The 22,849-nt window shown below is 37.5% G+C and overlaps 1 protein-coding gene across 1 annotated transcript in view; it reads left to right on the top strand.

Annotated features, from left to right (window-relative positions):
- SPAG16 (sperm associated antigen 16) overlaps nucleotides 1–22,849 on the top strand; it is a 1,071,408-nt gene that overhangs the window by 638,819 nt on the left and 409,740 nt on the right. Inside the window, exon 13 of the mRNA XM_040228573.1 lies at nucleotides 16,557–16,683. Coding sequence (XP_040084507.1) covers nucleotides 16,557–16,683 — 127 coding nt within the window. The remainder of the gene's footprint in view (nucleotides 1–16,556; nucleotides 16,684–22,849) is intronic.

The following is a 22,849-nucleotide window of genomic DNA, read 5'->3' as shown; positions in this document are numbered from 1 at the left end:
AGATTGTTTGCTTTCCTGGTATTGAGCTGCATAAGCTGCTCCTTTGTCAGCTGTTTCATTTGCATTTATTTTCTCCCATTCTAAAGGTTGTCCTATTTTGTCTATAGTTTCCTTCACTGTGCTAAAGCTTTTAAGTTTAACTACATCCCAATTGTTTTTGTTTTTATTTCCATTACTCTAGGATGTGGGTCAAAGAAAATGTTGCTGCGATTTATGTCAAAGAGTGTTCTGCCTATGTTTTCCACTATGAGTTTTATAGTTTCTGGCCTTACATAGAGATCTTTCATCTATTTTGCATTTATTTGTGTATGGTATCAGAAAGTGTTCTAATTTCATTCTTTGACATGTAGCTGTCCAGATTTCCCAGCACCACTTCTTGAAGACACTGTCTTTTCTCCATTGTATATTCTCGCCTACTTTGTCAAAGAAAAGGTGCTCATAGATGCATGGGTGATCTCTGTGCTATCTTGTTCCATTGATCTATTTAGTGTACTTTTGTTTTTATTTCAGTACCAAACTGTCTTGATGACTGTAGCTTTGTAGTATAGTCTGAAGTAAAAAAGGTTGATTCTTCCAGCTCCGTTTTTCTTTCTTGATTGCTTCGACTATTTGAGGTCTTTTGTGTTTCCATACATTGTAAAATGTTTCATTCTAGTTCTGTGAAAAATGCCATTGGTAATTTGATAGGGATTGCATTGAATCTGTAGATTGCTTTGGGTAGTATAGTAGAGTTGGTGGTAAAGAATCTGCCTGCAGTACAGGAGATGTGGAGATGCAGTTTTGATCCCTGGGTTCAGAAAGTCCCGAGGGGAAAGAAATGGCAACCCATTCCAGTATTCTTGAATGAGAAATCCCACGGACAGAGAGCCTGGCAGACTGCAGTCCATGGAGTCACAAAGAGTTGCAAAAGACTGAGTGACTAAATAGTAGAAAACAAACAAGGGTATTTCTCCATCTGTTTGTGTCATCTTTGGTTTCTTTCATCAGTGTCTTATAGTTTTCTGCATGCATATCTTTTGTCTCCCCATGCTGTTTGTGCTGTGCTGTGCTAGTTGCTCAAGTCGTGTACAACTCTTTGTAACCCCATGGACTATAGTTCATCAGGAAACTCAGTCCATGGAAATTCTTGAGGCAAGAATATGGAGTGGGTTGCCATGCCTCCTGCAAGAGATCATCCCAACCCAGGGGTCAAACCCAGGTCTCCTGTATTGCAGATGGATTCTTTACCATCTGAGCTGAGCTACCAGGGAGCCCTAGGTAGGTTTATTCCTATAAATCTTACTCATTTTATTGTAGTGGTAAATGGAATTGTTTTCTTAATTCGTCTCTATGATTTTTTGACTATGGAATCTTTGACTAATTAGGGCCAACTACAATTCCCAGTATTCCCAGTGTTATGGTGTGCAAATTACTTATGCTCAATATGTGCCAGCTTAAACTATAGTGTTAAGTGTAGAAACTGTTGAAATATAGACTTATTTGCTTTTGTCTTTACTCATTTGTCCCAGGTTGCCATTTCAATATTTGGTCTTTTTATTTTGTTTTTTTTTCCCATTATTCAGTTTGCTGCCATTTATTGCCAAGTGTCCATGTTTTCCTCATTGTTATCAGTGAACAGTGCTCCAGCCTCTTAAATTTCTCCCTGCACTCACATCCTTTGCAAAAACAATTCAGCTGACTGTTTAACAATCTGAGTAAGGACTTGAGGGTACTCTAAGGAAGTCCTCAACTCAATTATGGTTATTTTATTTATACACATTTTTCTTTTATTCTCCAAATCCCGATTATATTTCAGGTATTTGAGGGTGCTGGAAAATCTGCCTTTTACATTGGTAGAGTAGAATTTTATTGCCATTTGGAGATAGTTCTCAGTTTATATGTTTATTGTCATAAATAATGTTTATCTCAGATAAGCCTCATGATAAATGTTATCATTGTATGTTCATTCAGTTATATAAATGTTATTTAAAAATCCAGGTCTTTTACTTATAAAACAGAAATAGAGTCACAGATGTAGAAAAAAAATTTATGGTTACCAGAGGGGAAAGAAGAGGGGGGTGATAAATTAGGAGATTGGGATTAACATATACATTGGAGGAGAAAATGCAACCCACTCCAGTATTCTTGCCATGAGAACCCCATGACAGTATGAAAAGATATACACATTGCTATGTATAAAATAGATAACTAGTAAGAACCTGTTGTAGAATACAAGGAACTCTAGTCAATACTCTGTAATGACCTATATGAGAAAAGAATTCTAAAAAAGAGTATGTTTATGTGTGTATGTGTGTATATATATATAATTGACTCAGTCAGTTTGCTGCACAGCAGAAAGTAACACAACATTGGAAATCAGCTACTCTAATAAAAATTAAAAAAAAAAAAAAAGCAGAGAGGTGGGATCAGAAAACAATCTTCCCACAGTCCATGGGGTTGAAAAAGAGTCAGACTCAATTTAGTGAATATACAACAATTAAAGCATGGGGCTTTCCAGGTGGCTCACTGGTAAAGAATCTGCCTGTCAGTCCCTGGGTTCAGGAGATCCCCTGGAAAAGGAAATGGAAACCCTCTCCAGTATTCTTGCCTGCAGAATCCTGTGGACAAAGGAGACTGGCAGGCTACTGTCCAAGGGGTTGCAAAAAGTCAGGAGTTAGGGACTAAACAACAGCAACAGTTAAAGGCTTGGGCCATAATATTGGGGTGGTTTCAATACATATTGTAAAAGAATTAAGAAAATAAGAGAGACTTTATAATTTAAGTACAAAGTGAAAAAAAAAAAAAAAAGAAGGGATATGGGTTGCCCTTTTAGAGAATTAGAGACAAAAAAGAGCAGGAGATGACACTGAAGGAAAAATGATGAAATGCGATGTAAAACAAAATGAGAGTGTAAATATTCTTGCTATTAATTTCAGCTCTCTCTAAAGCAAAAGATTTTCCAGAATTAACTACTAATTTTTAAAGATAAATCTGTAGCATAAAATATAAATAAAATTTAGGTCTTACTAAGGGTTAATAAGATAATGAATTCCAGTATTTTTTCCTAAACAAAGATAGATATCTTTTATCCTTTTCTTCATTTCACTTAAATACATATTGCTGCTCTTTTGCAAATGTTCTGTAATTGCATTAACCACATTTTGTTGATATAAAACTTCATACAAGCTTGAAGTTTCAAAAATACAGTTCTGTATCCAATATTAATAGTGTTATAACAAATACACCAAAGGAAATAGAATCTTAATACCTCACGAAGGACTACTGTGTGTGTATGCTGTGTTAAAACAATGTCCTCTGACAAGTTACAAGTTGGAAAGACATTTTAAATGAAAATGCATCTGCTCTGGAAGAGTGGATAACTTTATTTTTTAACGAGTTCATAGTTGAGAAAAATAGCCATCCTTTGGTTACAAGAATAATAAATTAAATCAAGCAGTGCAAGGGGCAAGAACAGAAGAAAAAAGGGGAAGTAAAGTAAAAACAGGAGGTAGTTGATAAAGAGCTTTTTCATGTTAACTAACTTCTCTCTACAAAAATGTTAGGAAAACAGAAAGAGCAACAGACAGAAAATCGCATCAGGCTTCAGTGTTCACATTCTTGATGGAAATGAGCAAATCATTTCCATCCCTTGTGGTGCAGTCATGCTCTGTCACTTTAGTCTATTTTCACCTTGCAAAGAATTCTGAGTGGGACTTCCTTCTCTGGCAGTTAAATGCCCCATACCTAAACCCAATGATATGTAAGCAGATTTCTTTCCCCCTTAAGCAGTTCTTTCTTCCTTTAAGCTATGTGAAGACCCAGGTTTTTCTTTTATTTGGGAAACTCTGGGCACTAGAATATATCATTGAGGAAACTCTCCCTCTATCCTATCACCAGAACTGAATATACTCCCAGATAATTAAATTGGGTTTTAATGACAGCAGACAAAGCCTGAATATCAACTGTGAATGTGCACAGTGTTTTATTAGTAGCACACATGGTATGTAAGGATATACATTACTAAATCACACATTTTTTGTGTGTATTTGTTAGATATTCCCCATGATGAAATGGATATAATCATATATGATACTGTTGCCTTTGCCTTAAAAATACTGCCAAACTGTGCAAATAGACATTTTAGTGTTTTGGCAAATTTTGTATGTACAAAAGATTAATGTTAGAGCATAATTGTTTATAGGTTGGAATGTTTTAATTAAAAATAATAAAAATTTTATTCATGTTTATTATATTTAATAAATACAGTCTTTTAAAAAGTTACTGCTAATGAACTACTTGCAAATAACAATGCTTAATTTTGTCACAGGTGAAACTGCCTTTCCATGATAGCTCATAATAGGTTAGAAATGCCATCTTTATTATTTTGCTGATTGCTGTGCACCAATGTAATTATCAGTATTGCTTTATTTTCTCTCATGTGTTTTTCTGTTAAATCTTTTGTGATTTGTATCTATTTCTTTATATTTCCTTTCCATTTTATTTCCTTTTTAATTAGACATAAGACTTCCTGGTAGCTATGTAGTGCATGCCTTTAGAGAACAAAGATATATATATTACCGGTATAGCTATTCCAAATATTATAGATACTTTGTCCATCTATGAAGATGCGTGTACTTGACACATACATGTGTGGAGCCTTAATAAGAGGATAGAATTACGATAAATACTCAACTATTCACAGAAATATATATTATTTATTGTGTCCCACATATCAGGATAGTGAAGGCAGAAGGAAAAAGTATTTTCACAAGTGATATTTACTTTTAATTGTTTGGTTGAGGTGATATATACAGTGGAACTTAACACTGAAGTGTTCAATTATTATAGATGAATTTTGATAAATGTATATACCTTTAAAGCTATTGAAGCTATAGGCCATTTCTGTAACCACAGATAATTTCCCAGTTCATCTAGTGAAAGCCTATTCCCCACAGCAAACAGTGTCTTCTTTCTATCACCATAGAGTGTCTGTTCCTGAACTTCATATGAATTCAACTATATAATACATAGGCATATTTACCTAAATTCTTTCATTTGGTATTATGCTATTAAAGTATATTGTTGCAGAAGTCAACAATTCATTATTTTTAGTCACAGTCTAATGAGACAATATGGTACCACTTCATCTGAGTATTTCATATGTTATACTTATCAATTGTTTTTTTATAATTTCTATTTATTCTCTGACATTCTGTCTTTGTAGACCCATTTAGCAGTTTCTTTAAATCCTTGCCTGTGATTATGATATATGCTTGAAATCTTGGTGTTTGATTAAAAAGTTGAGACTGTTTCTAATACTGAGTTTTTTTTCTTGTTTATAGGTCACCTTTTCCACCTCTTCACATGTGTACTATTTTTTTAAATCAAATGCTGGATATTGTTAGTAACAAATTTTAGAGAGTCTATATTAAGTGGTCTTTCTATAAAAGTTCTGTTCCAGAAATCTATTTAATTATAGACATATCATTCTTGCTTTCAGGCTTAGTTTTATTCTTGGTCAAAACAAGTGCACTTTGGTTTTTAACTTCCATTAGTGAACCTGACCCTTACTCCTATGGTGGCTTCTTTTTTGTGGTTCCAACTGAAAGTCTGAGGTACCCAGTGAGTCTGTCCACTCTAGATGAGATTAAAATCCAATATCTTCCAATAATACCTGGTCTCTGGTATCACTGTACAGCATTCAACCACCCAGCATGAAATGTCTTCAAGGGCTTGTGGACTCTTACACTGTAGAAATGTCATCTAGACCTTGGCCAAAAATTCATGGCAAATTCCCAGACAAACTGCTGCCATTTGCCATGCAGCTCCCTTTTTTCATGTACCCTTCACTGCAAGAACCAGGCAGACCAGCAGCCCAGATTATTTGCATTTCCTCTTGGTTCCTCTGAGACTTCACATCTACCCCCATCAGTAGGTCAGACAATAAAGAATCTTCCCACGATGAGGGAGACCCAAGTTCAATCCTTGGGTGGGAAAAATCTCCTGGATAAGAGAATGGCTACCCACTCTGGAATTCTTGCTTGGAGAACTCAAGGACAGAGGAGCCTAGTGGGATTGCAGAGTCAGACAATGAGCAACTAAGACATTGACTTTCAGTGAGACTTCACATCTACCAGGGTTCTACTATAATTCTGAGAGCAGTAAGTGCTTCCAAGCAGAAAGTCAGTGAGGTCATTCAGTAGAGTGCAGTACAGTGGCTCAGTCATGTACAATTCTTCTGCAGTCCCATGAATTGCAGCATGCCAGGCTTCCCTGTCCATCACCAGCTCCCAGAGCGTACTCAAACTCATGTCCATCCAGTCGGTGATGTCATCCAAGCATCTCATCCTCTGCCATCCCCTTCTCTTCCCACCTTCAATCTTTCCCAGGATCCAGGCCTTTTCAAATGAGTCACTTCTTTGGGTCAGATGACGAAAATATTGGAATTTCAGCTTCAGCATCAGTCACCAATGAAATTCAGGACTGATTTCCTTTAGGATAGATTGGATGGATCTTTAGGTTGGATCTCTTGCTGTTCTAGGGACTTTCAACAGTCTCAAGAGTCTTCTCCAACATCACCGTTCAAAATCATCAATTCTTTGGTACTTAGCTTTCTTTATAGTCCAACTCTCACATCCATACATGACTACTGGAAAAACCATAGTCTTGACTAGAGGCAAGTAAAGCCTCTAGTCTCTTTGAGACTAGTAGTCTCTCTACTTTGTTGGCAAACTGATGTCTCTGCTTTTTAATATGCTGTCTAGCTTGGTCATAAGTTTTCTTCCAAGGAGCAAGTGTCTTTTAATTTCATGGCTGCAATCACCATCTGCAGTGATTTTGGAGCCCAAGAAAATAGTCTGTCACTGTTGCCATTGTTTCCCCATCTATTTGCCATGAAGTGATGGGACCAGATGCCATGCTCTTCATTTACTGAATGTTGAGCTTTAAGCCAACTTTTTCACTTTCCTCTTTCACTTTCATCAAGAGGCTCTTTAGTTCTTCACTTTCTGCCATAAGGGTGGTATCATCTGTGTATCTGAGGTTATTGATATTTCTCCCAGCAATCTTGCTTCCAGCTTGTTCTTCATCCAGCCCAGCATTTTTCATGATGTACTAAACATATAAGTTAACTAAGCAGGGTGACAGTATACAGCCTTGATGTAATCCATTCCAAATTTGAAACCCATCTGTTGTCCCATGTCCAGTTCTAACTGTTGCTTCTTGACTGGCATATAGATTTCTCACGATGCACGCCAGGAGATCTGGTATTCCAATACCTTGAAGAATTTTCTACAGCTTGTTGTGATCCACAGAGTCAAAGACTTTGGCATAGCCAATAAAGCAGAAGTAGATATTTTTCTGAAACTCTTGCTTTTTCGATGATCCAGTGGATATTGGAAATTTGATCTCTGGTTCCTCTGCCTTTTCTAAATATAGCTTGAACATCTAGAAGTTCATAGTTCACGTATTGTTGAAGCCTGGCTTGGAGAATTTTGAGCATTACTTTACTAGCATGTGAGATTAATGTAATTGTGCAGTAGTTTGAGCATTTTTTGGCATTGCCTTTCTTTGGGATTGGGATGAAAACTGACCTTTTCCAGTCCTGTGGCCACTGCTGAGTTGTCCAAATTTGCTGGCATATTGAGTGCAGCACTTTCACAGCATCATCTTTCAGGATTTGAAATAGCTCCACTGTAATTCCATCACCTCCACTAGCTTTGTTCATAGTGATGCTTCCTAAGGCCCACTTGAGTTCGCATTCCAGGATGTCTGGCTCTAGATGAATGATCACACCATCGTGATTATCCGGGTCATGAAGATCTTTTTTGTACAGTTCTTCTGTGTATTCCTGACACCTCTTCTTAATATCTTCTGCTTCTGTTAGGTCCATACCATTTCTGTCCTTTATTGTGCCCATCTTTGCATGAAATGTTCCCTTGATATCTCTAATTTTCTTGAAGAGCTCCCTAGTCTTTCCCATTCTGTTGCTTTCCTCTATTTCTTAGCATTGATCACTGAGGAAGGCTTTCTTATCTCTCCTTGCTATTCTTTGGAACTCTGCATTCAAATGGGTATATCTTTCCTTTTCTCCTTTCCATTTATATTCTCTTCTTTTCACAGCTATCTGTAAGGCTTCCTCAGATAACCATTTCCCCTTTTTGTATTACTTTCTTGAGGATGGTCTTGATCCCTGCCTCCCGTACAATGTCATGAATCTCCATCCATAGTTCTTCAGGCACTCTATTAAATCTAATCCCTTGAATCTATTAATCACTTCTACTGTATAATCTTAAGGGGTTTGTCTTAGGTCATATCTGTGTGATCTAGTGGTTTTTCCCTACTTTCTTAAATATGTCTAAATTTGGCAATAAAGAGTTTATGATCTGAGCTACAGTCTGCTCACCATCTTGTTTTTATGACTGTATAGAGCTTCTCCATCTTTTGCTGCAAATAATTTAAATAATCAGATTTTGGTATTGACAATCTGGTTATGTCCATGTGTAGAGTTGTCTCTTTTGTTGTTGGAAGAGGATGTTTGCTATGATAAGTACATTCTCTTGGCAAAACTCTAGTAGCATTTGCCCTCTTTCATTCTGTACTCCAAGGCTAAATTTGCCTGTTACTCCAAGTATTTCTTGACTTCCTACTTTTGCAATCCAGTCCCTTATAATATAAAGGACATCTTTTTTGTGTGTTAGTCCTAGAAGGTCTTGTAGGTCTTCATACAACCATTCAGCTTCTTCTGTGTTACTGATTGGGGCATAGACTTGGATTACTGTGATATTGAATAGTTTGCCATGGAAACAAACAGAGATCATTCTGTCATTTTTGAGATTGCATCCAAGTACTGAATTTTGGATTCTTTTGTTGACTATGATGGCTACTCCATTTCTTCTAAGGGATTCTTGTCTACAGTAGTAGATATAATGGTCATTTGAGTTAAATTCACCCATTCCAGTCCATTTTAGTTTGCTGATTCCTAAAATGTTGATGTTCACTCTCGCCATCTCCTGGTTGACCACTTCCAATTTGCCTTGATTCATGGGCATAACATTCTAGGTTCTTATGCAATATTGCTCTTTACAGCATCAGACTTTACTTCCATCACTAGTCACATCCACAACTGAGTGTTGTTTTTGCTTTGGTTCCAACTCTACACTCTTTCTGGAGATAGTTCTCCACTGATCTCCAGTAGCATATTGGGCACCTACCAACCTGGGGAGTTCATCTTTCATGTCCTTTTTTTTTTTTTTTTTTTTTTTTTGCTTTTTCATACCATTTGTTTGGTTCTCAAGGTGAGATTACTGAAGTGGTTTGCCGTTCCCTTCTCCAATAGACCATGTTTTGTCAGATCTCTCCACCATGACCCGTCCGTCTTATATGGCATGGCTCATAGTTTCACTGAGTTGGACAAGGCTGTTGTCCATGTGATCAGATTGGTTAGTTTTCTGTGATTGTGGTTTTCATTCTGTGTGCCCTCTGATGGAGAAGGATAAAAGGCTTATGGAAGCTTCCTGATGGGAGAGACTGACTGAGGGGGAAACTGGACCTTATTCTGATGGCCAGTGCCATGCTTAGTAAATCTTTAATCCAATTTTCTGTTGATGGACGGGGCTGTGTTCCGTCTCTATTGTTTGACCTCAGGCGAAACTATGTTGGAGGTAATGAAAGTAATGCTGACCTCCTTCAACAGGTCCCATGCAAGCACTGCTGCGCTCAGTGCCCCCAACCATGCACCATGCCACCTCTGACCATGCCTCTGCCAGAGACTCCTGGACATTCACAGGCAAGTCTGGGTCAGTTTTTTGTTGGATCATTGCTCCTTTCTCCTGGGTCCTGGTGCACACAAGGTTTTGTTTGTGCTCTCCAAGGGTCTGTTACCCCAGTCCTGTGTAAGTTCTGGCAGCTCTATGGTGGGATTCATGGCGACCTCCTCCAAGAGGGCTTATGCCATACCTAGGTCTACTGCACCCAGAACCCCTGCACCTGCAGCAGGCCACTGCTGACCCAAACCCCCACAGGAGACACTCAAACATAGTTCTGTCTTAGTCTCTGTGGGGTCTCTGGGTCCTGGTGCATACAAGGTTTGTTTGAGACTTCTGAGAGTCTCTGGCGGGTATGGGGTTTGATTCTCAATGGGGCAATTTTGCCCCTCCTACCATCTTGCTGGGGCTTCTCCTTTGCCATTGGACAGGGGTTATCTCCTCAAAGTTGCTCCAGTGCCTACCACCTTGCTGGGGCTTCTTGGAGAAGAGAAGAAGAGAGGTCATCTGTTCAGTTCAGTCACTCAGTCGTGTCTGACTCTTTGCAATGCCATGAACTGCAGCACGCTAAGCCTCCCTGTCCATCACCAATTCCCGGAGTTCACTCAGACTCACGTGCATCGAGTCGGTGATGCCATCCAGCCATCTCATCCTCTGTCATCCCCTTCTCCTCCTGCCCCCAATCCCTCCCAGCATCAGAGTCTTTTCCAATGAGTCAACTCTTCGCATGAAGTGGCCAAAGTATTGGAGTTTCATCTTTAGCATCATTCCTTCCAAAGAAATCCCAGGGCTGATCTCCTTCAGAATGGACTGGTTAGATCTCCTTGCAGTCCAGGGGATCCTCGAGAGTCTTCTCCAACACCACAGTTCAAATGCATCAATTCTTCGGCACTCACCCTTCTTCACAGTCCAACTCTCACATCCATACATGACCACAGGAAAAAGCCTAGCCTTGACTAGATGGACCTTAGTTGGCAAAGTAATACCTCTGCTTTTGAATATGCTATCTAGGTTGGTCATAACTTTTCTTCCAAGGAGTAAGTGTCTTTTAATTTCATGGCTGCAGTCACCATCTGCAGTGATTTTGGAGCCCCCCCAAAATAAAGTCTGACACTGTTTCCACTGTTTCCCCATCTATGAAATGATGGGACCAGATGCCATGATCTTTGTTTTCTGAATGTTGAGCTTTAAGCCAACTTTTTCACTTTCCTCTTTCACTTTCATCAAGAGGCTTTTTAGTTCCTCTTCACTTTCTGCCATAAGGGTAGTGTCATCTGCATATCTGAGGTTATTGATAGTTCTCCCAGCAATCTTGATTCCAGCTTGTGTTTCTTCCAACCCAGCGTTTCTCATGATGTACTCTGCATAGAAGTTACATAAGCAGGGTGACAATATACAGCCTCGACGTACTCCTTTTCCTATTTGCAACCAGTCTGTTGTTCCATGTCCAGTTCTAACTGTTGCTACCTAACCTGCATACAGATTTCTCAAGAGGCAGGTCAGGTGGTCTGGATTTCCCATCTCTCTCAAAATTTTCCACAGTTTATTGTGATCCACACAGTCAAAGGCTTTGGCATAGTCAATAAAGCAGAAATAGATGTTTTTCTGGAACTCTCTTGCTTTTTCCATGATCCAGCGGATGTTAGCAATTTGATCTCTGGTTCCTCTGCCTTTTCTAAAACCAGCTTGAACATCAGGAAATTCACGGTTCACGTATTGCTGAAGCCTGGCTTGTAGAATTTTGAGTATTACTTTACTAGCATGTGAGATGAGTGCAATTGTGCGGTAGTTTGAGCATTCTTTGGCATTGCCTTTGGGATTGGAATGAAAACTGACCTTTTCCACTCCTGTGGCCACTGCTGAGTTTTCCAAACTTGCTGGCACATTGAGTGCAGCACTTTCACAGCATCATCTTTCAGGATTTGAAATAGCTCAAGTGGAATTCCATCACCTCCAATAGCTTTGTTCGTAGTGATGCTTCCTAAGGCCCACTTGACTTCACATTCCAAGATGTCTGGCTCTAGATGAGTGATCACAACATCATGATTATCTTGGTCATGAAGATCTTTTTTGTACAGTTCTTCCGTGTATTCTTGCCACCTCTTCTTAATATCTTCTGCTTCTGTTAGGTCCAGACCATTTCTGTCCTTTATCAAGCCCATCTTTGCATGAAATATTCCCTTGGTATCTCTAATTTTCTGGAAGAGATCTCTAGTCTTTCCCATTCTGTTGTTTTCCTCTATTCTTTGCATTGATCACTGAGGAAGGCTTTCTTATCTCCTCTTGCTATTCTTTGGAACTCTGCATTCAGATGCTTATATCTTTCCTTTTCTCCTTTGCTTTTCGCTTCTCTTCTTTTCACAGCTATTTGTAAGGCCTCCCCAGGCAGCCATTTTGCTTTTTTGCATTTCTTTTCCATGGGGATGGTCTTGATCCCTGTCTCCTGTACAATGTCACAAACCTCCATCCATAGTTCATCAGGCACTCTATCTATCAGATCTAGTCCCTTAAATCTATTTCTCACTTCCACTGTATAATCATAAGGGATTTGATTTAGGTCATTCCTGAATGGTCTAGCGGTTTTCCCTACTTTCTTCAATTTGAGTCTGAATTTGGCAATAAGGAGTTCATGATCTGAGCCACAGTCAGCTCCTGGTCTTGTTTTTGTTGACTGTATAGAGCTTCTCCATCTTTGGCTACAAAGAATATAATCAATGTGATTTTGGTGTTGACCATCTGGTGATGTCCATGTGTAGAGTCTTCGCTTGTATTGTTGGAAGAGGGTGTTTGCTATGACCAGTGCATTTTCTTGGCAAAACTCTATTAGTCTTTGCCCTGCTTCATTCCACATTCCAAGGACAAATTTGCCTGTTACTCCAGGTGTTTCTTGACTTCCTAGGTCATGGTGCTCCCTAAATGTTTTTCTGTGCTCAGGGATACCCTCCTTTTCTGTGTTTAGTTCAGTGCCAGAAAATCATAGCCACATATAATGTGTGTCATTCTATAGTTGTTTATTGTGGAGAGAAAAGTACAGTGCTGGTTACTTTATCATAGTGGCACAAATATCAACAAGACATTTTTACTGTTATATAAAGAAGATAGAAGAAACTGCCAGAGGTGAGACAGGCTGTGGGTGGTGATGGAAGCAGGAGCCTTTAGATTTAACATAAAGCCTGTGCCTTGAGTTGTTTGATAACAAGCTGTATCTATACTTAAAAAATACAAAAGTGAAGGAAAGATGAACTTGAGGGATAAACCCAGTAGTATTTAGTGAGAAGTGTTTTGGAAGAGAGCAAATCTGATTAGAAATGAAAGATAAGTCTAATTTCTCTCTTTCTGCTGTTAATCTGTAGCAAGTAGCTGTCCCATATAATATTGTCATAATAAAAAGAAACAAACCCATAACTGATGATGAATTGAAAACATTGAAGAGTAAATGAATATAAACCAAATTCTACTGAAGAACATACAGTGAAGAAGGAATTACCTAAGTAAAATTACCAATAATTAAGAAAAAAAGTCCTCTATATTTTCAATGAATTACAGGAATCCTTTATTTCAAGTTGATTGTATATAATAAAAGAGAACATCAAAAGAGTTAAAGCATTTTATTATTTTATAAGAGAATAGTTGAAAAGCAGACCGAGAAATATTGGGGGAAAAGTGAAATCAGAAACATAAAGGTTTTATAGATTGCTCCCTCTTCACATACACACAAATAACCATAATTAAAAATTTTTTAAGTTATAGAAAAAGTAATTACATATGTATGTATATATACACATGTGTATATAATCCTTGTATCCATATATATATATATATATATATATATAATTTCTCTCTATAATACAAGAACTATAGACAGAATATTAAATGAAGGAGAAAAGTGAAACAAAATAAAATAGCTAGTGTTCATAAAGGGAAAAAAAGAATAAATTGGAGAGACAAATACGAATATATAGTAAAGGAATAACTCTATACTAGAAGGACAAAAGTCTAAGATGGAAATTGCTACCAAGCCATGCCATGCTGCATTCCATTGTTTGCAAAAGAATATTAGAGCTGTGGGCATAAACAGCAGATCATCCACAGGGGAAGCTAAGCAAGAAAGGTAAGAGAGATTAGGCTGGCCTCAGACTTTTTCTCTCATAGGAGACAGTGAAACATTTATCCACAAATGTCTGAGGATTGATGACTCAGGATACTACGACCATTCAAAATTGCTCTTGAAGTACTGAATAATCAATAAAATATATAAAAGTTCAGAAAATTTATTTAAGTAGATATTTAGAACACTGGCACAAAAACTGATTTGTGATTGCTGATCATATGTGTTTTGATTTTTGACATTGTAAGATTGACAATATTATTTCAAAAACTTTGTTGTTGAGTAAAAGTGGGAGGAATTATAAACGTGTCATAATTACAAGCATTTTGTTTTTAACTTATACTTTCTATAAATGAAATTCAACTAAAAATAGCATGCTTAATTTTAATGTTTTCTCAATCTGAGAGTGCCTTTTAGAGAATATTTCAGAATTAAAAAACACTGACAACTTTCAGCCATGCCTTTAATCCTAGTTGTTTTCATTCATAGTAAACTCATATAATTTAATTTAATAATTTGCTACATTATATAATATACACATAATTTTCATTTTGCTGTAAAAATCTCTCTCTCTCTCTTATAGAGCTATACCTGGAGCAATTAATAGTTAAAGATAATTATTTCATTATAGTGGACTTTGGAATGTAAGCCTTTCAAAAAATACTTTGTATTGATATTTTTAGAATTATTAGAAAACAGCAAGTAAAATTTCTACACAAAACAAGAATTCTATAAAAATAAAGTAATTTATCCTGTAAGTTTAGCACCCATCTCAAAAACATGTCATAAAACCTGAGCATACTTATAAATATCCAAATATCTTTTTGAAAGGTCAGATACTAAATATTTTAGGCTTATGAACCATATGGTCTCTCAGAACTATGCAACTCTGCTATTGTCAGGGGAAAGCAGCAATAGACATATGTAAACAAATTGACATGTTCCAGTAAATCATTCTTTACAAAAATAGGCAACTAGCCGCTGGGCCATAGTGTGTGGACTCCTGGTAGAGACTGACATTTCATCAACTTTAAAGATCAAATTATTATCAGCTTCTCTCAGAAATATTGAGATAAGGGAACTAATACAAAATGGCCATGACTAATGAATTTATTGATTTTATTTCCTTGTACCTGCTATTAATTACTATAGTACTTCACTTTGATATGAAAAATATCCATCGAATTGCCATTGAGTAATTTACATATGTATCCACATAAATCTTAAAATTTTCTGGCTTCTCAAAAATGCCAAAATTTCAGGTGAAATAAACTTCATTCCAAACAGTTATCTGATATTATGCTCAGTTTGACTTCTTCTTTCCCTTTTATGTTTACTGCCTTAGTCAAAAATCTCAGATTATTGGAGCTACATTGGACCTCTCAGTGCTTCAAATTAAGTAATCTCATTCTCACAAGAAGGAACTGTACTGTTACTGAGATTAATAACTTCTCTATGGTGAGAGTCGGACTGTGAAGAAGGCTGAGCACTGAAGAATTGATGCTTTTGAACTGTGGTGTTGAGAAGACTCTTGGGAGTCCCTTGGACTGCAAGGAGATCCAGCCAGTCCATTCTGAAGGAGATCAGTCCTGGGTGTTCTCTGGAAGGAATGATGCTAAAGCTGAAGCTCCAGTACTTTGGCCACCTCATACTAAGAGTTGACTCATTGGAAAAGAGTCTGATGCTGGGAGGGATTGGGGGCAGGAGGAGAAGGGGACGACAGAGGATGAGATGGCTGGATGGCGTCACGGACTCCATGGATGTGAGTCTGAGTGAACTCCGGGAGTTGGTGATGGACAGGGAGGCCTGGTGTGCTGCGGTTCATGGGGTCGCAAAGAGTCGGACACGACTGAGCGACTGAACTGAACTGAACTGATGGTAACCCTACTGGTTCCTGTCATAGTTAGGACTGAAATCCAGTCTCCCAGCTCCCACTGCAGAATTTTTCCCACTCCACTGTACTGCCATGTGTGGAATGGCTCAGAGCTTAACCGGCTGGTTATCAGACTAGAAATGCCTGGAGAATCCCATGGACAGAGAAGCCTGGCAGGCTACAGTCTGTAGGGTTGCAGAGAGTTGTACATGACTAAACAACGAAGCATAGCACAGCACATAGGTACATTTCTAATATGATGACCAAATGCCTGGAGAATCCCATGGACAGGGAAGCCTGGTGTGCTGCAGTCCATGGGGTCACAAAGAGTCAGGCACAACCAAGTGACTGAAGTGAACTGAACCAGCTGGTTAAGCTGCATGATAGGTGATTCTAATATACAGCCCACGCTGAGAAAAAAACAAACAAAAAAGAAAAGAAAGAAACTGAGCAAGTTAAAGAAGTTTATCTGGTCTTCACATATTGTAGCACACATGCAGTTCTTTTCTCAGAATATTACTTCATGTATTGGGACCAATTTTTAAGTAGTAATTTCATGATAAATAATAAATGAGATAGGGTAAAGATGGCTTTCCCAAGTGATTTTATAAATTGGATGTAATTAGTCTATTTTATGCTACTAATTCTGTAAAGTGCTTGGAATATAAGGTGGTTGTAGAATGCTCCTTTTAAAATGTTGTTGTACATTTTTGCCATTTACAAAACTATGCCTCAAACATTTAAATTACCTTTGTTAGCATTGTACAGAAAGAATAAGGAACATTTAAGTGCTCACTTTGCAAACTTTAACTCTTAATATTTTTCTGTGCAGTGAAAGATGCAGATATACCTTGTATGGACACACAGATTCTGTGAACAGCATCGAGTTTTTTCCTTACTCCAACACTCTTCTCACAGGCTCTGCCGATAAGTCACTGTCCATCTGGGATGCAAGAACGGTAAGCAAATTGTTAACCTTTTTTTTTTCCAATTTTGAATAGGTCTAGTCACTCTTGGTCACTTTTCAGGTGCAAGGTACAACTTATGAAGAAATTGTATAGGGGCACGTAGGATAAAAGAATGATAATAAGTTTCTGTTTACAAGATCTTATCTACATGCTTTTATCTACCCTGCTGCCTAAAAGTAGGAATATAAAATAATGTAATTGCTTCATTAAACATTAATTCAGCAATTATTTATTGAGATAGAAACTCTGCTGGTATAATACATATGACAGGGAAATGCATAGCACCTCTCTTTAAGGACCTCATATCTTAGAAAGGAAGAAAAACCAAGAGATTATTTTAATGTGGTGAGGTATATATTAAAATGGAAGAAAATACAAGATACAGGGGAAAGCAGGGAGAACTCTTATCTGCCTAGAAGGATGTGGATGACTTCCAAGAGGAGGCTGTCCTTGTGTTGAGAGTGCCTTCTCCAAGAGGGTAAGTAGGGTATACCAAATAATCTCAAGAAGATGGGTTCCAGGAAAGAATAGTGCATACCTTACAAAGCTCTAGAGGTATGAGGCTATAAAAGCATATTTGGAGAGTAATAATATGTATTGGTAGAGCTTAAGAAAGAGGAAATAAAACATAAGCAACTGTATATAGATAGACAAGCTCAAGATCACCAGGTATCTGATTGAAGTTTTATTATTTTCAGAGGGAATCCATTAAAGCATGCTAAGCAAACCATGGCTTCCCTGATAGCTCAGTTGGCAAAGAATCCACCTGCAATGCAGGAGACCCCAGTTCTATTCCTGGGTTGGGAAGATCCACTGGAGAAGGGATAGACTACCCACTCCAATATTCTTGGGTTTCCCTGATGGCTCAGCTGGTAAACAATCCACCTGCAATGCGGGAGACCTGGGTTCAGTCCTTGAGTTGGGAAGATACCTTGGAGACGGGAAAGGCTACCCACTCCAGAATTCCATGGACTGTATGGTCCATGGGGATCGCAAAGAGCTGAACACGAGTGAGTGACTTTCACACACACACAAGCAAACCAGGTAACAGTCAGATTAGCCTTTTAGAAAGATGGATTTGATAGTAGAGTTAAGGGAGTCATTCTCATTGAGGAGGCTTATACAGTAGGCCGTGAGCAGCTGAGAATTTGAATTAGGAGATTGTGAGAATTAAAAGGAAAGAATGAATTCAGGATAAAGGGTTTAACTCTCACAATTTGAAGAGTGATTGGAGGTAGAGGTAATGTGAGAAAAGAAAAGGAGTTTAAAGGTGACCAGCTGTCCCACTTTATCTAAGATTGCAAGTTTTCCTGGGTTATGGGATTTTTCTGTGTTAAAACAGATAATCCTGGATACTAATGTATACTAATGTATAGCCTCAGAAGTAAATTAGATGTGAACAAATGGAGATGGAATTTGGGGACTACATTTTCAGAGTTTGGCTGTGAAGATGAGCAGGAGAAAAGACTGTACTTCTGGAATCTAAGAGAGGTCTCCCTTGTTTCAGATGGGAGACAACTTGTGGAAAGGATTAAAGGTTTGGGAAATAGAAAGGTGAAAGTGTTAGTAATTCAGTTGTGTCCAATTCTTTGCAATCCCATGAACCATAGCCCGCCAGGTTCCTCTGTCCATGGGATTTCCTGGGCAAGAATACTGGAGTGGGTTTTCATTTCCTTCTCCAGGAGATCTTCCCAACCGACAGGTTGAACCTGGGTTTCCTGCATTGCAGGCAGACTCTTTACCACCAGAGAAGCTAAAGCACAGCGAATTGAGCACACACTTCAGTAGTTTGGAGAATGCCAAGATATGCAGAGTCTCCATATTTGTTCTTAGCAACATTTGATCAGGATAATAAAGGAAACTAGGACTCCAGGAGACTATATCAAAAGGGAAAAAAATCCATATTTTCTGGCTCATGAGTCAGGAAAGATAGGCAACTTGAAAATGTTTCCCTTGTATCCTTCTGTATACAATGCATGATTGATGTCCATAAAGGAATATGACGATGAACATACAGATGGTATGAACAAGGACCTGAATTCATTATGGGAGGCCCTGTTTAGTTCTCTGAGGCAAATTGATTTAGGATAGAGAACACGGAGTCCTTAGGTTCACATATTTTAGAAAACAGCTAATGGTAGAGTGACAGATACCTTGGATACAACTTCACGTGTTACAGCATGTCAGGGGACAGCAGTCAAAGGACACTGTGGGAAAAGTGCATCAGCCATGAATTAGCAAAATCAGAATGATTTGTTGTTGGGTAAAAAGGTGCCACAGCCGCCTCCTTGATTTAAAATAGCTTAGACCCTGTGCAAGAGAGTTCAATCCTGCTAATGGAGCATCAATGAAAAAGCAAAATTTTCGACTCATTTAGTCTCAATACTTAGATATGAAGTGTGTGTAAAAGCAATTGGTAAAGGAAAACCCACAGAGGAAATATTAATTTAACAGTGACCTAAATTTTATGCTCGTTTTCTTTTGGTATAGGATTTTTTTTTTTAGTTTCTCAGAGTGCTGTAACTGAATGTTCTCAAAAAGCATATCTCTTATTTATTTGTTTTCCTGTGAATAAACTTGAGCACTAATGCTTGGATGGGGAAGGAAATGGCAACCCACTCCAGTATTCTTGCCTGGAGAATCCCCATGGACAAAGGAGCCTGGAGGGCTACAATCCATGGGGTCGCAAGGAGTCGGACACAACTGAGCGACTAAGCACAATGTTTGAAAGTAAAATTCTCTTATGAACAGAAGTTACCTCCTTGTATCTTCCTTCTATGCATAGAGTTGTTTATGACGGTGACCTTTCTATCTGTTGTTGGTCACTCTTTGTGTTCTGGTCTTATTTCCTACAGTATATCGGAGAGCAGGAGGAAAGAGAAATTCATGTGCAAAGGGCCTTAGCATACAGCAGAACAGCATTTGAATTGAATATAGGTCCATAGAAAGATTGTGTTTCTTAATCATTATTAATATATTTTTTCAAATTAGTTTTATTGGCAAATTAAAATTTATATTATTAATACTATTGCAAATTTGTTATTACCCTGCATGCTAGCTACATTACATTCATTAATACTAAGGAAAGGACTCTGAAAAACTTTGGTATAAGTAAAATGGTAAATACATCAGTAATTATGGTAAATACATCAATAATTAGAAATAAAGTTCATTTATTAGTTTATTTTCCAAAAATATTTCAAACTCATTGGTAAAAATGTATATATTTAAATCAGTATCTATATAAAATAGAATTGAACATGTAAAACAAAGGGAAATTCTCTTAATTTAGCTTATTAATAATTAGACAATGCAAGTTGTTAACTAAGTATTAGTTAAAAGTCTAAAAGTAATATATGACTGTAAATCTATAACTAAACTGAATCATTTCACTTAAGCTGCATTAGCTATTCTGGTGAGTTTGTTTCTAAGCTGCCTCATTTATTTTTAACACACAAAACAAATCTTGAAACACCCAGATTTTTTAAAATTCATACTTTATAGTTTTTAAAGGGTGCATGTTAAACATTGTTTATATAATATGAAATTAAGTTTTTGTATAACAGGGATTTATGAAGAATTTAAGAATAAAGTTTTGTAGTTACATATTATGATATATTGAAAACAAAGTAACCAGGAGAGCTATCTTGTTTTCTGTGTAATAGTAAAACCTGTACAACATACTGATATGGATATTAGACTTGTAACATCAACTATATCTGTAGTATTCTGATAATCTCCTTTTTATAACTTTTGTATTAGGTTAATTCCTTGATAAATGATAAACTGTCAGGTGATGCTGAAAATATGAATCTAAAATGAGATGAATGACTCCCTTCTCTTAGTGAAGCAAAAGCAGAACATTTTGTCATCTCAATGTGATCAACTAGTACTGTGACATTTTCTAAAATATTTTTTGATGAAATATGAAAATAACCAGTGGATTATATTCCTATAAATTAGTTTTAAACCTCTCACGCCCATTCCCAAACATATACTAGTCTTAAATCTTTAACCTAGTCTAATAGCTTCCTGTCAAAGATAATGAATGTGGAGACCTCTAAGTCAGTCTGTAAGTCAACCGGACAGATTGGCTTTGAATTTTGTGGGAGACGAGGAAAGGCTATAAATCTTTGTAATTACCAAATGGAGGCTGTTAAATAGCTTGCAGTTTGGAAACTCATAAAATTGCTCTATTTTATAGGACTACATGCAGAGTATTTTCCCTCAAAGTTATGAAACAGTAAAATTCTTTTATTAAAATTAAAAAAGCAGATTGTAATATTGCCTGAAAATGATGTATAATATAGTACATTTAATGAAAATGTACAATGCCCTCTCAAAAAGTGACATGAAAAATTCAAATATATATCAGTGATTTGGAAGCCAACATTATTAGTCATTCACAAGTCCAGTGAAAACTACTAAGGCTTTGAAATTGCTTTGGAAAAGAAAGAAAAAGAATGGTGTCATTGTACAGTAAAACATAGAATAGAATGAGTAATACATCTGTGAGCTGTCCAGAGAGAGGCTGACAAAAATTAGAACTGATGACATTTCACCTCTTGTGATGAGTCAGACACACAGAGTTCATGACTTAGACTGCCTTTGGTGGCCATGCCTTGCTCCCTAGACTGACTCAGCAGGCTCACATTTAGCATACCATGTTGTCCTGACTTAGCTATAGCTAAAGATCCAGTAATTGATTCCTCTGTGTTTCTCTGAAGTGAAAAACCTGAGAACTTGCCAAAAACAGTAACTCTTAGGTCCTGTGTAGTGCTAACCCATGTGACTGCACAGTGCAACCCGCACCCTGTCTAGTCCTGTTGTTCTAAGACGCTATCTGGTGAACTTCGAAGGGAGCCTGACATCATTCAGAAGCCAGAATCTGGAAACAACGGCAATGATTGCACCTTATCTCTCTAGGTTTTATTCCTCAGCCACATTGAGCTTAGTAACATTTGTTGAAGATCTTTGTGCCATGCAGTGCCATGGGTTCTGGACTGTTCTGTTACAGAGTCCCTGCTTTCAATGAACAGCGTACTAGGGAGCAGTCACGAAGAGAAATTATCTTAAAATAATGCAGTATTAATCGATGTAAACTCGTTATAACTATAGCTTTGGCTTTTTGTGCCAAAGCTCACTATTCCAAGAGGTGATTTCATGAATAACTCTGAACACCTACTGTGTACCATCATTTTACCTATAAGAGCCGTGCAATGCTAAATGGAACCACTATTGTTATCTATATTCAGTTTAGCTCAGTTTCTCAGTTGTGTCTCACTCTTTGCAACCCCATGGACTGTAGCATGCCAGGCTTATTAGGAATAGAAAAAACAAAGGCTCAGAAGAGTAAAACATGTTGTCCTAGATCATCCAATTGGTCAATGGGTGAAACAGGAAGCAGGTTGACTCTCCAACCTCAATTCTATATTTTTATTTTACAGTCTCTAGTTTTGGTTGGATCTCACTGATTCTCAGAATAGTGTTAAAATGTCATTTCAGTGAGAAAAGTTGATTCAGTATGCTTACATTTTTTCAGAACATTAACACTGTAACTCAATGATTCACAAGTCAGACTTATGCTTGAATTTAGCAACCATAAAATGTGCAAATGATCCTTCACAAAGACACAAAAACTCTAAAGAAAAAAGTGCATCATGATCTGTAGCTAATCAGTTTGGATACTGGATTTTCAAATTCATCTAGTTATTCCAAGACACTTTTGTTAAAATTTTGCTAGGCATTTCTCTCCTCCTGTGGTTGCTCGTTTGATTTTGTTTTTATTTTATTTTTGAAATTAATTTATTTTAATTGGAGAATAATTACAATATTGTGATGTTTTTTGCTATATATCAACAGGAATTGGCCACAGGTATACATGTGTGGCCCCCCCCGGCCCCGTTCATGAACCCCCCCCCCCCGCCAGCCCCCTCCACACCCTATCCTTCTGGATTGTCCCAGAGCACCAGCTTTGGGTGCCCTGCTTCATGCATTGAACTTTCACTGGTCATCTATTTTACATATGATAATGTACATGTTTCACTGCTATTCTCTTAAATAATTTGGTTTTATAAAGTAACTGGATGTTTTAAAATATTTTAAAACAAAGCAGAAAATTCTATTTCTACATGTTTAAAAACATTTGAGTTAAGAG

The sequence above is a fragment of the Oryx dammah genome, unplaced genomic scaffold (genome assembly GCF_014754425.2).
Source record: "Oryx dammah isolate SB20612 unplaced genomic scaffold, SCBI_Odam_1.1 HiC_scaffold_27, whole genome shotgun sequence".
In the NCBI taxonomy this organism is placed as follows: domain Eukaryota; kingdom Metazoa; phylum Chordata; class Mammalia; order Artiodactyla; family Bovidae; genus Oryx; species Oryx dammah.
This window is presented reverse-complemented; position numbering and strand designations above follow the sequence as displayed.